This window comes from Leptodactylus fuscus, chromosome 1 (genome assembly GCF_031893055.1).
Source record: "Leptodactylus fuscus isolate aLepFus1 chromosome 1, aLepFus1.hap2, whole genome shotgun sequence".
Lineage (NCBI taxonomy): Eukaryota > Metazoa > Chordata > Amphibia > Anura > Leptodactylidae > Leptodactylus > Leptodactylus fuscus.
This window is the reverse complement of record NC_134265.1, coordinates 34,666,223-34,677,376: the sequence shown is the minus strand read 5'-3', so window position 1 is coordinate 34,677,376 and position 11,154 is coordinate 34,666,223. Positions and strand designations below refer to the sequence as shown.

The following is an 11,154-nucleotide window of genomic DNA, read 5'->3' as shown; positions in this document are numbered from 1 at the left end:
TAGATAGATAGATAGATAGATAGATAGATAGATAAGAGATAGATAGATAGATAGATAGATAGGAGATAGATAGATAGATAGATAGATAGATAGGAGATAGATAGATAGATAGATATGATAGATGATAGATAGATAGATAGATAGATAGATAGATAGATAGATAGGAGATAGATAGATAGATAGATAGATAGATAGATAGATAGATAGATAGATATGATAGATAGATAGATAGATAGATAGATAGATAGATAGAGATAGATAGATATGATAGATAGATAGATAGATAGATAGATAGATAGATAGATAGGAGATAGATATGAGAGATAGATAGATAGATAGATAGATAGATAGATAGATAGATAGATAGATAGATAGATAGCAGATAGATAGATGATAGATAGATAGATAGATGATAGATAGATAGATAGATAGATAGATAGATAGATAGATAGGAGATAGATAGATAGATAGATAGATAGGAGATAGATAGATAGATAGATAGATAGATGATAGATAGATAGATAGATAGATAGATAGATAGATAGGAGATAGATAGATAGATATGATAGATAGATAGATAGATAGATAGATAGATAGAGATAGATATGATAGATAGATAGATAGATAGATAGATAGATAGATAGATAGGAGATAGATATGATAGATAGATAGATAGATAGGAGATAGATAGATAGATAGATAGATAGATGATAGATAGATAGATAGATAGATAGATAGATAGATAGATAGATGATAGATAGATAGATAGATAGATAGATAGATAGGAGATAGATAGATAGATAGATAGGAGATAGATAGATAGATAGATAGGAGATAGATAGATAGATAGATAGATAGATAGATAGATAGATAGATAGATAGGAGATAGATAGATAGATAGATAGATGATAGATAGATAGATAGATAGATAGATAGATAGGAGATAGATAGATAAATAGATAGGAGATAGATAGATAGATAGATAGATAGATAGATGATAGATAGATAGATAGATAGATAGATAGATAGATAGATAGATAGGAGATAGATAGATAGATAGATAGGAGATAGATAGATAGATAGATGATAGATAGATAGATAGATAGATAGATAGATAGATAGATAGGAGATAGATAGATAGATAGATAGATAGATGATAGATAGATAGGAGATAGATAGATAGATAGATAGGAGATAGATAGATAGATAGATATGATAGATGATAGATAGATAGATAGATAGATAGATAGATAGATAGGAGATAGATAGATAGATAGATAGATATGATAGATAGATAGATAGATAGATAGATAGATAGATAGAGATAGATAGATATGATAGATAGATAGATAGATAGATAGATAGATAGGAGATAGATATGAGAGATAGATAGATAGATAGATAGATAGATAGATAGATAGATAGATAGCAGATAGATGATAGATAGATAGATAGATAGATAGATAGATAGATGATAGATAGATAGATAGATAGATAGATAGATAGATAGGAGATAGATAGATAGATAGATAGATAGATAGGAGATAGATAGATAGATAGATAGATAGATAGATGATAGATAGATAGATAGATAGATAGATAGATAGATAGATAGGAGATAGATAGATAGATATGATAGATAGATAGATAGATAGATAGATAGAGATAGATATGATAGATAGATAGATAGTTAGATAGATAGGAGATAGATATGATAGATAGATAGATAGGAGATAGATAGATAGATAGATAGATAGATAGATGATAGATAGATAGATAGATAGATAGATAGATAGATAGATGATAGATAGATAGATAGATAGATAGGAGACAGATAGATAGATAGATAGATAGATAGGAGATAGATAGATAGATAGATAGATAGATAGATAGATAGGAGATAGATAGGAGATAGATAGATAGATAGATAGATAGATAGATAGATGATAGATAGATAGATAGATAGGAGATAGATAGATAGATAGATAGATAGATAGGAGATAGATAGATAGATAGATAGATAGATAGATAGATAGATGATAGATAGATAGATAGATAGATAGATAGATAGATAGATAGGAGATAGATAGATAGATAGATAGATAGGAGATAGATAGATAGATAGATGATAGATAGATAGATAGATAGATAGATAGATAGATAGATAGATAGGAGATAGATAGATAGATAGATAGATGATAGATAGATAGGAGATAGATAGATAGATAGATAGATGATAGATAGATAGATAGATAGATAGATAGATAGGAGATAGATAGATAGAGATAACACATTTATAAATATGTAATTTCTAGATATATAATGCATATATAGACAATGACAGATAAAGCGATAGTTACTGAAGACAGATGATAGATAGATAAATATGAGATAGATAGATAGATGATAGATAATAGATAGATAGATAATAGATAGATAGATAGATAGATAATAGATAGATAGATAGATAGATAGATAGACATTATGTGACTATTATGTTAGTAATAAGACAATGACATCGGCCAGCTAATAGACTAGTGATGAATATATTATCCGGACTAAGGAAGTTCTTCCAAGTGACCTTCCATTGAGTCATACTTATACTCCATGATCTGTGTGCTGTAGTTTCTATACAGGGCACATAAGTATGGAGACATCTTTAGTCTTTATTTCCACAAGTCCCTTTTTACAGAAAAGTGAAAGAATTATTCTGTAGGTTTAGTTGTCATAACAAGTGGAGTTGTCACTCTCTGAGGACATGAGCGGAATGAAGAGCTGGCCAGCGGACTAACATGAGGTTCACGGCCAGGACAATGGACCTTTTTAATTATCTTCATATTTCCCCTGTCCCAGGCCTGCGCTTATTCCTAGACCTCTCTTCTTATTGCAGCACATTAATGATTCATGTCATAGATAAATCTTCTGTAGGTTATACAGCCGCTCCCCTGATAGTCATAGAAATGCAGGGTTCTTCATTGTGAATATTTCATGTTAAGCATATGCAAGATGTCTGAAATTCAGGAGATCTATCTATCTCCTATCTATCTATCTATCTATCTATCTATCTATCTATCTATATCTATCTACAGTATCTATCTCATATCTATCTATCTATCTATCTATCTATCTATCTATCGTATCTATCTATCTATCTATCTATCTATCTATCTATCTATCTATCTATTTCCTATCTATCTATCTATCTATTATCTATCTATCTATCTATCTATCTTTATCTATCTCATATCTATCTATCTATTTCCTATCTATCTATCTATCTATCTATCTATCTATCTATCTATCTACAGTATCTATCTATCTATCTATCTATCTATCTATCTATCTATCTATCTATCTATCTATCTCATATCTATCTATCTATCTATCTATCTATCTATCTATCTCATATCTATCTATCTATCTATCTATCTATCTATCTATCTATCTCATATCTATCTATCTATCTATCTCATATCTATCTATCTATCTATCTATCTATCTATCTATCTCCTATCTATCTATCTATCTATCTATCTATCTATCTATCTATCTATCTATCTGTATGTATCCATCTGATATCTAAGTATCTATCCATTTCCTATCTGTCTACCTTACTAACTAATATTAAAGTGTAATAGTCACGTCATACAGATTTAGACATGTCATAGTGACAGCCTTACTGGCGAGACCTCCAGTGATCGCAGTGATCGGTTCTTCTTTTCTCATTATGTCATTCAGGGAAGCTCTACCATGAGCTCTATAGTAAGAACACACATTATCCACTAGTCTTGTAATACACCTGTATCGCCACAATCTTCTCTGTTTAGCCACTTTCCGGACAAGTCAGTAAGCCACACCCCTTTGATAGAAAACAAATAACACTTTGCAGCATGTTGTAATACTTCTGTCTCCATTTTGCTGTTTTGCAGAATGTCCTTATGGCACTTATGGGATGGACTGTAGAGGGACCTGCAATTGCCCGTCTGGAATATGTGATCGTGTGACGGGAAAATGCTTGAAATTTCCTTTTTTCCAACCTGTAGAGACATCTCACGATTTCTAACCTACACTAAACAATCGATAATGGGAATGTGAAGGGTTAACACCCCATCTTTTCACTTACTCATTTACTTTAGCTCCCCTATAGCGCCCCATAGCATCTATAGAAGAAAGTGTTGGCATCATCCTCTTACAAAGTCTTCTTCTTAGCTACTATTTCCAAAGGTACTCCACCAATTTTTCACCACCCCCGGGGAGCCTTAGCTTCTATCATCTTTGTCTGTAGAGGGTCTCCTCTTTAAGGTGACCTTTCACCCCCTCCATCAACACCAAGTGAGGGTAGTGAGAGAGTGGAATAGGCTGCCACGGGAGGTGGTGGGCGCTCCATCAATGGAAATCTTCAAGCGGAATCTGGATAAACATATAGCTGGGATGATTTAGGAAAACCTGCATTCGCAGGGGGTTGGACCTGATGGCCCTTGAGGTCCCTTCCAACTCTACCATAATAATAATAATAATAATAACACCAACTCTTTGCACCCTTCAATATCCTCAGCTCCACTGATTCTAACAGTTGGATTCCCATAATTCCTTAGCAATCATTTCTGTTATTTTCAGTAGGCTCTCAGTGGGCCTGCAGACCAGGAATGCCCACCTGACCAAAGTGAGTCTAGGTAGCATATGGGTGCTCAAACTATCAGCACTATAGATGAGCGAACAGTAAAATGTTCGAGATTCGATATTCATTTTGAGTAGCCCCTCAATATTCGACTACTCGAATCGAATATCGAACCCTATTATAGTCTATGGGGGGAAAATGCTCGTTTCAGGGGTAGGCAACATTCAATCAAATTATACTTATCAAGTCCACGAGTGAGGGTCGGGCTGGATCCTCCGAGAAGTCTTCTCCGTGCAGCGTCCCCGTGGCATCTTCCGGCTCTGAATTCACTCTGCCAGGCATTGGGCCTGGGCAGAGCCGACTGCACAATCCCGCACTACAAGCGGACATGCGCAGTCGGCTCTGCCCAGGCCCGATGCCTGGCAGAGTGAATGAAGAGCCGGAAGACGCCGCGGGGACGCTACACGGAGAAGACTTCTAAAGGTAGGAGAAGAACCAGCGTTGATTGGCTGACTGTATAGCATTCAGCCAATCAATGCTGGTTCTGCAGCAAACTTTACCATTCGAATAGTGAGTAGTAATTGATCGAATACTACTCGCTCATCTCTAATCAGCACCAATTGCTCAGGATCCATAGGGGCTAGAGAAAAGATTCCAACTGTGTTGGAATCAGTGGAGTGGCACCTATTAAAAGTCCTGCATGCATGACCTTATCTTCCATTACAAAAATAAACAAACATGATTGAAGATAGCTTCCAGCATGTGGATTACATTAGTGTCAATGGCAACAGACACAGAATCAATCTGTGACTGGTCGCTGTAACAGTTTAATGTCCATTGCTGTCATCCTATGACGGAAGACAGCAACAGACATTAACAATGGCAGTATGATCAGCAATATGTTAATATATTTTTCTCCAAAATGTCTCAGCATGTTTTTGCTATTGAAAGATCTAGCAGGGCCGATGAATGGGGCATATTTATTATGACAGAAGCACCAGAGTCCTGCCACAAATTGCACAAAAAAAACTTGGTGCAAATATCATGCACCACAATTGTTATATGGTTTAGATACTTTTTGGAAGAGTCAATGTAGTTGTAGTAGGGGCCAGTAATGGGGCATAATTAGTGTGACTATGAGGTATGGCCAATTTTTTATTATTTTTTTTAAATTAATTTAGAAAGATGACATGGACAATTTTTTTGACTTTGCTTGCAACAATTTAGGTGCAAAATAATGATCAAATTGAGCCAACCAAGGGTATTTCAGAACAGTGTCTTACATGTCTATCATGCAGTAGGAGAATTTACTAAAAAAGAAGACCAGTTTTTTGTTGTAAAAGAGGCAATTTTTTGGTGCAGTCTTTTGCTCCAAGAATGCACCACTTTCTCCATTTTGCAACCTCTTCACCAATTTTTAGATTTCCAGGGCGAAGATTAAGATGGGCTATGGTGGGGTGCCGGGGCCTGACAAATTTATATGGCTTGGGACAAATAAGATTGTCTGACCTGTCGCTATCATCTTATGAGAATTTTTAATTCTTCATATCTTTTGCTTTCAGACCTTGAAATGGCTTCAGGAGACGGAAACAGCGTCAAGGATAAGGATAAAGGAACTCGATCAGGAATAAAATGGTTAAACCCACGCTGATCGCCACCTTCTAATCGTGTACAAGAATGATCGTGTGGACATCGGACTGAGGAAGCACAAAACATAGCAGCGGGATTTCATCAAGGCAAAGCGGACATGTCACTTATTAGGAAGTCGTCTCTCCACTGACACTGATGATTGATAGCTCTGGAGAGATCCTGATAGACTGTGGGAATATGACAGATGTACATCTTTGTTCTGTGAAGCAAATATCTGTTCAGCCTTTTTGTAAATGTGTAGTTATATAAACTTTTTATTTTGGACATTGTCTGGTATATCTAATACAGTTTACATGTGTATTTAAATAAATGCTTTGTAGATTAAACTGAGGTCATTTCTGATGTTATTTCTCGTGAACAAATACGACTATACGTCCACACCAGTTACAGTTCACAACTAGATATAATCTATGCAAAAGTGAGTGAGTCTATAAATGCATTACATTACTGATCCTGAGTTACATCCTGTATTATACTCCAGAGCTGCGCTCACTATTCTGCTGGTACAGTCACTGTGTACATACATTACATTACTTATCGTGTACTGATCCTGAGTTACATCCTGTGTTATACCCCAGAGCTGCATTCACTATTCTGCTGGTACAGTCACTGTGTACATACATTACATTACTTATCGTGTACTGATCCTGAGTTACATCCTGTATTATACCCCAGAGCTGCGCTCACTATTCTGCTGGTGCAGTCACTGTGTACATACATTACATTACTCATCCTGTACTGATCCTGAGTTACATCCTGTATTATACTCCAGAGCTGTGCTCACTATTCTGCTGGTGCAGTCACTGTGTACATACATTACATTACTTATCCTGTACTGATCCTGAGTTACATCCTGTATTATACTCCAGAGCTGCATTCACTATTCTGCTGGTGCAGTCACTGTGTACATACATTACATTACTTATCCTGTATTATACTCCAGAGCTGCACTCACTATTCTGCTGCTACAGCCACTGTGCACATACATTACATTACTTATCCTGCACTGATCCTGAGTTACAGTCTGTATTATACTCCAGAGCTGCGCTCACTATTCTGCTGGTACAGTCACTGTGTACATACATTACATTACTTATCCTGTACTGATCCTGAGTTACATCCTGTATTATACTCCAGAGCTGCATTCACTATTCTGCTGGTGCAGTCACTGTGTACATACATTACATTACTTATCCTGTATTATACTCCAGAGCTGCACTCACTATTCTGCTGGTGCAGTCACTGTGTACATACATTACATTACTTATCCTGCACTGATCCTGAGTTACAGTCTGTATTATACTCCAGAGCTGCGCTCACTATTCTGCTGGTACAGTCACTGTGTACATACATTACATTACTTATCCTGTACTGATCCTGAGTTACATCCTGTATTATACTCCAGAGCTGCATTCACTATTCTGCTGCTACAGCCACTGTGCACATACATTACATTACTTATCCTGCACTGATCCTGAGTTACAGTCTGTATTATACTCCAGAGCTGCGCTCACTATTCTGCTGGTACAGTCACTGTGTACATACATTACATTACTTATCCTGTATTATACTCCAGAGCTGCGCTCACTATTCTGCTGGTTGTCAATGGAAACAGACAACAAGCATGTTGTCAGACACACCCCAACAGTTTTATTACAATAATGCAGGAGGATTTCTTTCTTCACATTACTATATAATACTTGTAGTGAGGGCTACTGCAGCAATGGAAGAAAAAGAAATTTCACTTTTGCAGCCTGAGAATTGCGAATGCATCTCAGAACTTTTGGAGTAATATGGGCGTTACCATTTACACCTTTAGAGCAATGACAGTACAAGTTCTGGCCTATTTTTGGTCTTAGAAGCTTTTTTATCATTATTTCCATAAGACATTCCACAGCCATAGCCAGACCCATAATTTTCACACATTCTATTATCATGGGGGCTTGTTTTTTGGGGGGATGAGTTGTATTTCCTAATGGCACTGTTTTTGTCCCCCACTTTGAGGCATGGACTACTATTACATGGTCTGCATACAGTTTTATGGTACAGTTCCTTTTCAGAAGCTATCAAGGGTTTCAGAATCAAGACCTAAAAAGATCATCTGGTGCCTGTGTCTCCATTCATAAAAAAATACCGCCTTGGCATCCCCTTTAAAGAATCACTATTTGGAAATGAGCATATGTGTAGTGTAATGTTATTGAATGCCTTAGCAGCTTAATTGTGAAGTTATGTGCTCTCCTCCAGAGCGCTGAACTCTTATTTGCACCTTACACAGTGTTTCTTGAAGGAAAAGGTTGTTACACCGTCCATGCAAGTCTACAGCAGTCAAATAAAGGCTCTAATAGACCTACGTTATGAGTTTTAACTCCTGTTCATACAGGAAAGACTAGGAGGAATTTACCTATACCTATGGCAAATTGTCTACGCCAGTGCCCAACTATGGAGATCTACACCCTGACATATGGGCGTGTGTTTGGTTGACGAAGAGGCCGATTGACGCGATCTGCGTTTGTCAGGGCCTTTATTAAGATTGGTGTATTGGCGTATTCTTGGTGAAACGACATGTTTGGCCAGATACTTAGTTGGCCGAAATGTCTGACAGTGTCTTTGGCTTGGATGTGAACTTGGATCATCACCTTAAAGGGATTCTACCATTAAAATTTTTTTTTGTGGATAAGACGTCGGAATAGCCTTTAGAAAGGCTATTCGTCTCTTACCTTTAGACGTGGTCTCCGCCGCGCCGTTCCTTAGAAATATCGGTTTTTCCCCCTACGCCCAACAGCAGCACAACTGGGGTAATCCTGCCCCTATGAGCTGTTAGGACAGGTGGAATATTTAATTACCTAACAGCAATCAACCCCTATAAGAGGTCAGAGGACCAACTCCCCTTTGTGTTTTTTTCTGTCCTGTGGGACAGGACAGGTGGATGGGGGAGAGGTGCTCTGGCCTCTTACAGGGGTCCCCTCTCCCCCCCCCCTAAGTTTTTTTACCTTGCTGCGTGGTCCGGATGAGTCTCTCCCCCTGCTCCGGTCCGGGTCCCCGCTGGAGCGTGTGCGGCGGCATCGCGGACGTCGGATACTGCAGGTGCCGGCAGGTAGGAACTTTCGTCGGCCGGCAGGGCCTGGGAACTAGTTTTTTGGTTCCCGGGTTCCGCCCGAGCCAGGGACCGTTTCCGGGGAAACCACGCATGCGCAGACCGTGTGGCCAGAGTTACATGCCGCGGCTGTCGGATGACAGTGAAGATCAGCAGGTAAGCCACTGCTGGTGAGGCCCCCCCCCCCCCCCTAGTGCTCAGGGAGGGGGGGTGAATAACTTTAAGGCTAATAGGAGGAAGTAGCTCGGACCCAGGTGGCGGGGGCGTGGCTCCGCCCACTGTCCCTCCCCCAGCCGGCCTATTTAAACCCCCCTCCACCACAAGATGGTACCTGTCGCTCCGGTTACAGGTACTTCTGAAGCATTGCTGCCTCAGGATTCAAAGCTCAAGAGCTGGAACTGCTAGTTCGTGCTATCAAGGTTGGTGGAGGGGAGAGTGGGCTGGGGATGTAACTGTGGTCCGGATTTTTTATATAGTGCTCCTTGGGTTCTTGTCTCTTTCCTTCCTCCCTTTAGTATGTCCTCCTCATCATCCTCGACCCTCCCTCGGAGGAAGACCACGGCGAAGAGGAGACATTTGTCTTGTGCCCAATGTAAAATTCCCCTCCCTGATGCCTGTGAATACAGGTACTGCCAGGGATGCAGAGCGCCTCCCTCTGAGGCTACCCCGTTCAGAGAGATGGTCTCCTGGGTTAAGGACTTCGTTTCCCAGTCCATGAGAAAGGTGGACGAGACCATTTCCCACCTCGCCAAGAGGCCCCGGCTGGAGGCTTCGGAGCCCTCCCTCCCGCCTCTTGAGAGGCTTCACATCGGGGAGGTTGAGTCCTCTGAGGAGGACCCTGTGGAGGTGGAGAAGGAGGTGTTTCCCCTCGACAAGATGGGCAGACTTTTCAGAGTCCTCAGATCATGTGATCGGGAGGCAGGGGAAGGGCCAAGCAGGAGGGCTAAGTCCTTTAAGGCTAATACTGACCTGGTCCAGGTAATGGAGGGCGAGTGGAAGCGACCCGAGAAAGCATTTACACCTTCCGCTAGATTCAGGGCACTCTTCCCTATGTCAGAGTCCCAGCAGGGTGTCTGGGGACCACCGCCTAAAGTTGACGTGGCAGTGGCCAAACTATCCCGCCGGACAGTCCTGCCAGCCGAGGACGGCTCAAGCCTGCAGGACCCGTTGGACCGCCGTGTAGAGGGGTCCCTGAGGCGGGCATACTCTGTCGCCTCGTCACAGGCCTCCGTGGCCATATCGGCTAATGAGGTGGTCTCTGCCCTACAGGCCGAACTATCTTCCCTTGCTAGGGACATAGACACGGGGGTCCACCGGGACGACCTCCTATTGGCTATGACCGATATTAATTTACTGGTGGACCACTTGGCTGAATCCTCCAGGTCGCAACTAAAACTCGCCTCCAAATCTATGGCCCTCACCACTGTGGCCAGGCGACCGTTGTGGGTTAAACCATGGAGGGTGGACAACGCCTCCAGACTAGGGCTTTGTACCCTGCCCTTTGAGCCAGGTAGGCTTTTTGGTAAAGCCCTGGACAAAATCATGGAGGATCTGGCGGACACTAAAACCAAAAATCTGCCGCAAGCCGCCTGAAAGGAGAAGAACTGCCTTTCGGGGCCGAGGATCCTCCACCAGAGGCTTCAGGGGGCGTGGACGCTCCACTCCCCAGGGCAGAGGTAGAGGACGCGGCACTTTCCGCGATCGTAAGAAGGATCCCTGACCCATCAGTGGTCTCCCATCCTGGGAGAAATCGGGCCCGTCCATCTAGGGCCCCGACGCAAAGGTCCCAGGG

At 40.6% G+C, this 11,154-nt stretch overlaps 1 protein-coding gene across 1 annotated transcript in view; it reads left to right on the top strand.

The window, feature by feature from the left end:
• Positions 1-6,535, top strand: part of ESM1 (endothelial cell specific molecule 1) — a 10,026-nt gene extending 3,491 nt beyond the window's left edge. Inside the window, exons 2-4 of the mRNA XM_075269569.1 lie at positions 3,930-4,039; positions 5,706-5,710; positions 6,149-6,535. Coding sequence (XP_075125670.1) covers positions 3,930-4,039; positions 5,706-5,710; positions 6,149-6,269 — 236 coding nt within the window. The 3' untranslated portion in view covers positions 6,270-6,535. The remainder of the gene's footprint in view (positions 1-3,929; positions 4,040-5,705; positions 5,711-6,148) is intronic.
• The last annotated feature ends 4,619 nt before the right edge of the window (positions 6,536-11,154 follow it).